Raw genomic sequence first — 5,693 nt, 5'->3', positions numbered from 1 at the left:
ACTAGCACTTTGAGTCTGCCTTGTTTATGAAAAGTGCTTTATAAATGTGCCTTGCCTTGCCTATTGTTTATCACTTAACAAAAACAGAAATGAGTGTGCAAAAAAGTGTTTTTGCAATCTGCTGGTCAATTTATTTTAAACAGTCCCTAGAAATATACGACTGATACAATCTTCAAAACCAATAGGAGACATAACAAGATATTGATAAATATCAACACAGCAATCAACCCAAATCCCTGACGCTATATCTGCTGTCATATCACAATGTGAATAGCCACATCGATATGCAGTATATTCCCCTATCTCTGAACTGAACACAGTCTGGCTCTCCACAGTCCTCAGACTGAGCTGGTTTGGCCATGATGCATTCTGATGCACACGCCCTATTATAGAGGCCCCTCGCTCTGGTGACTGAACAGAGCGAGCGGGGGGGCGCCTTACTTGCGCATGGTGGCCAGCGTGTCGGTCATGGTCTTGCAGCGTTTCAGCAGGGCGTCCAGCCGGTGGGGCTCCTCCTTCAGGAACTTCACCGCCTCCACCTCCACCCGCAGCACCACCCGCATCTTGCTCTGCAGGCCCGGGAACTGGTCTGAGGGTGGAGAGAGAGAGGAGCGGAGGGGGGGGGGGGGGGGGAGAGAGAGAGTGTGGAAGAGAGAGGACAGGAATAAACACGGGCAGAAGAAAGGGCAGAGAAACATATTTATTGTACTGCTGTCTGCAGGATATAAAGCGAATTTCAGCAAATAACATTGCTTCTAAAAAAAATAGCCTACCCTTACTTTATATCTCAAATGAACCAGGGGGCGGTTATGTACTCGGCTATGTACTCATGATAAAGATTTATATTGCAATCTTTTGACCACGACTGGGCTAGACACTGCACAGTTTGAGACTGATTCACTGCATCACAGGCAGCCATCCACGGATTGATAGATAATCAGTGACTCTGTGAGCAAACAAACACACCAGTCCGCCCGTGTAGAAGTCGTGGCCGTTTGTTTGTGTTGCTTGTGTGTGTGTTTGGGTGTGAATGCGAACAAAATGGGTTCGTCCGCCTATTTTGTGTATTCAGTGCACGTGCGAAACGCCGCTGCATGTTGTTTGCGTGTGGGTTCAGAACGTGGCGCGCTGCGCGCGTGTGTGTGTGTGTGTGTGTGTGTGTGTGCCCACGTGCGTGGACACGTGCGAGACTCGTGCGTGATGCGGTGTGACGGGAGGTGTGGGGACTGACTCTTGAGTTCCGCGAGCGTCTCCCCCAGCTTTCTTATCAGGGCAGCCTTCTCCTCCAGATCCGGCAGAGGAGCCAGCTTGTGGCTGACAGACGCCTCCTTCTGGAGCTCCTCCACCGACTTCTCCAGGTCGCTGAGACGGAACACACAGACGGACTGAACACCAGGGGGACCGCTTGTGTGCGTCACGCACATTTTACCAGCGCTCAACGTTCACACGGGTGCCGCGGCGAAAAAAGTCAACACGGCACAGACGCGCGTGTCGGTTTTTTGAGACGCGCGGTCTGTCATTTAAAAGGAGGGTCTGCTTTGAGGAGACATTTTGGGTAATGTGCTTTGAAGAGAACATTTACAATTACGTTATCTCTCAATCTACCTCCCCCGCTCTCAACACACACTTAACCCCCTCCTCCAAAGATATGTTCGCACGCACAAACATAAATATGTCCGCCACTTACACACACACACACACACACACACACACACACACACACAAACATTTTCCCACACACTCACACACACAAACATGAATACATCACTCATAAGTCATACAGGGAATTAAAGCCAAATGAATAATTAATGGCAATGAAAGGACCGTTATTGACGATAAATTGCAGCCACCAATCAGCAGAGATCATCAACAATCAATCAGCACGCAATCAAAATGTCACTCATAAATAGAGAACAACAGAACATTGCTTGAACATTTGTGAACACAATCTAAAGCTGTAATCGAATCCCACGCTCAATCTAATTCATTATGGTTTAGTGGCTTGCAGTATTGTAAGAAATCGAGCAAAACATCATGTCTCAGCGAGATCCTCCTCACTCTGCCCGACTAACAATAACAAAAATAATTTGCATCCAAAAATATGATCTATGATCCTAAAAAGTTTGGGGGAGCAGTTCCCCAGATACAGCGCGCGGGCGTCTCGGTTTATATATAGACGCCTTTGTCTTTGAAAGAGGTTCGTAATGGCTGGTGCTACTGACTGCAGCTGCTGGATAATGAGCTCCTCCTCGTTGAGGTACTTGAGTCTCTCCTCCTCCACCAGGAGGCGCTGCCTCTGCAGCGGGTCCTCCTGCTTCCTCAGCGCGTCGGCCACGCGCACGCTCAGCTCCGTCTCCGTCCGCTTCAGCAGAACCTTCACCGAGTCCTGGTTCTGGAGCTGAGAGGACGAGAGAGGCACACACAGTATATATATTTATATATATATACTGTATATATGTATATGCATATGCACAAATACAAACCGTCTCGTTGTTATGCAGATGGATACATGCGTGCATGTGGCCTCCATCGTGCAGGGGACGTTGTCAAGTTCCTGAAGGTTCCTGCTAGGCTTCTTTTTCATTTTTCTATTTTTCATTCGCCGTGCACACTAGCAATAACCACTCCGGTTACAGGGGCATATGGCATTGTTAAATCTGCGAATGAAATCTGCAGCACGGGCGTTGTGAAATGATTCGATGACGACGGATCACAGATACCAAACACTTCCAACGTGGGATATGAAAGAACTGCCAATGAATTGCACGTCAGTCGGCCCCTCCTCCACCCTGGCCCTCAGGTGAACATCTCGTGGAACTCATCAGATTCCAATTATGGCTGTCGTGGAGCGGGCACCGCGGGCCGCCCGGGGACCGGGGAGAATGAGGCTTTTTAAAGCGCACATTACTGCTTTACCAGCGTAAAGCAGCCTCCTGCCATGCCCTTCCACGTGTGGTTTATTTTAAATGTTGCCTGCTGTCGCCCTTTTGTCTTGTTATGTGATCACTATGACGCCCTGCCCTTGAACCGCCGCTGTACCTGTGTTCGACACGATGCACGGGCCGCAGTTCTTGTAAGTGAGGACCCACGCACACACACGCACACACACACACACACACACACACACACACACACAAGCACATACATGCATAAACACGCACACATGCACGCACACACACACACACACACACACGCACACGCGCGCATAAACACGCACACATGCATGCATACACACACACACACACACACACACACGCGCGCGCAAGCACGTACAGACACTATGAACTATGGTCCGTTTGACCGTGGCCCATTAAATTCTAATCTTCTCGTATTCCTATTTTTGTATGCATCACCAGCGCAGTACGTCAAGCCAACTCCCCACCAGCAACCATGTGGTACATATCGCGGCACTAAGGCATGTAATGCAAGCTCCCGGAGATGAAAGCACCTGCTAAGCATAAAAATGAATAATTGATCGGCATCATAAGCCAAGGAACGTTTTTCCCCGAACGTAGATTTATATCCTGTGTACGCAGCGCGTTAAAGCGCTCCTATATACAGACATCGAGAGCATGACTGCCCAATCAGATACAACTCGTCTTGTTTCCAGTCGGTCAACAAGCAGACATTATGACTGTGGTTGTCGGGAGGGGGGTGCTGTATATTTCCTGATGCGTGGCTCCAGCCCTCGCCGCCCTGCATAATTCATCAGTGCTCGTGTATAATTTATATGGTTGGCCATTTCCAAGGCCTGGGCGGAATGAAGAGGTCACGCTCGGGTGGACTTGCAGGTAAACACTGTTTGGGCTCTCTGAAGTCTTGGTCTGGGTATCATTTACGCGGTGGTTCTGTGTTTTTTTTTTTTTTTGCCACGGTCCCTCTGTGTGGACAGCTCTGCAGCGCTGCACTATTTACTCTGCCTCTTCCTCCTCTGTTCTGCTGCTGCTAAGGGGAGAGAGATGCCGCCTGGCTGCTCTCTCTCTCTCTCTCTCTCTCTCTCTCTCTCTCTCTCTCTCTCTCTCTCTCTTTATCTCTCTCGGCGTCTGTCTTGTTTGTGGTGTTGTGCTGTTAGACACACAGCCGCACACACATTCACACACAGAAACATATACAAACCCAGAAGCGCGTAAGCTCAAACGTGCGCACACACACACACACACACACACACACACACACACACACACACACAGAAACACACACGCATACAGAAACACACACATACACACTCACACACATACACAGACGCACTCACGCAAAAACACACACACACACACACACACACACACACACACACACACACATGAACGTACACACACAATCCTCACAAACAATTAGACATTTCTGTCATCTGCCATTGAAAGCATTTAACTCATTATGGCGTGCTCGCTTGGGTCCTCTACGGTAACCATGGCAGCACAGGGAGCAGAGATCCAGTAAGACAGAGGGGAAAGGAAGCCATGCCTTCCTCCCTCTTGTCTATGCAGCTGTTTCCTTGCAGACGTGCGTCCTGTATTATCCAGATGCGTTGGAGTATACGAACAGTCGGAACAGTGATTTCCGTTTGAAAAACATAAATCCTCCCTTTCACTACCATCAAATGCGGTTTTATACTTTTGTATAGTTTCCTTACACATACCTTGCATCATACATCCTCAAAGGATAGAATGCCCTCAATATGCCAAGAACTACACCTGCAATGATATATAGACGCTGTCATGAAGTTACACCATGTGTTATATGTTGAAATATATGTGTAGGAAACAGCCGCTTTCAAGTGCATCAAAGTAGATAATGACTGCATGGGAAAGTCTAGTGAACGCCTTCTACCACCTGGGGATATTGGTGCAAAAACTTCATAGTCGCACAACCATGCGTCACTATAAACCAGACTAATATAATTTTCTCTTATCCCTTTGTTGACAAAGAGGATCTCCAGGTACATCTCCTGTGACTCATTCCTAATGCAGTCGCTGCTTTGACACCTTTATTTCCCATCGGAACGAATAAAGGATTCTCTTATCTTATCAAAGCTCTCTATAGGGGTATCATATTATGACAAAGTTATTATGTACATAGATATGTAAATATATAATGGCATCCATACTGCAGTGGATGTCTACAGCAAGTTCGTAACAAAAAAAGTCTGGCAGTCATCATGCCATTTTTTAATTTCTTATTGCGCAAACACGCTAACAATAACTTATCACTAACTAATAGCAAGCGGGCATATGGCAATGTTTCATTTGCTAATGAATTGTTCAATATGGGCGTGGTAAAATCTCTATCATTTTTCCAGCTGGATACCAGGAGAATGGTCACAGACTGCATCGTCGTGCTCACAGCTGTGCATGAATACGAACCCGTCTGAACCCTGGCGCGGGTGCATAAAGATCCTGCATAATGCGGCGAACTGCATGTGAGGGTGAGGGGGTGAGAGGGTGAAGAGGGGGTGAGGGGTCGAGGCGGGGGGGGGGGGGGTGAGAAGAGCGAGGGGTTGAGATAGGGTGAGAGGGTGAGAGGGGTAAGAGGTGGTGTCAGTACAAGAGCGAGCGGCGCAGGGGGCGAGAGGATGAGGGGGGGGTGAGAGGGTTAGGGGTGAGAGTTGAAACGCTTTGAGTTTAAAGTGGCGAGCCGCCGTCAGGGGGTGATAAGAGTCGAGCCTTGTTGGTAAATGGGTGAGGGGATCAGCGGGT

General features: G+C 48.3%; 1 protein-coding gene across 1 annotated transcript in view; it reads right to left on the bottom strand.

Moving 5' to 3' along the window:
- Positions 1 to 437: 437 nt before the first annotated feature.
- LOC311372578 (SRC kinase signaling inhibitor 1-like) overlaps positions 438 to 5,693 on the bottom strand; it is a gene marked incomplete at both ends in the record, with an annotated part of 14,911 nt that continues 9,655 nt past the window's right edge. The window contains 3 exon segments of the mRNA XM_084489562.1: positions 438 to 589; positions 1,232 to 1,362; positions 2,223 to 2,398. Of these exon segments, the coding sequence (XP_084345688.1) occupies positions 438 to 589; positions 1,232 to 1,362; positions 2,223 to 2,398 (459 nt within the window).

This window comes from Micromesistius poutassou (genome assembly GCF_964030765.1).
Source record: "Micromesistius poutassou genome assembly, contig: SCAFFOLD_5487, whole genome shotgun sequence".
Lineage (NCBI taxonomy): Eukaryota > Metazoa > Chordata > Actinopteri > Gadiformes > Gadidae > Micromesistius > Micromesistius poutassou.
This window is presented reverse-complemented; position numbering and strand designations above follow the sequence as displayed.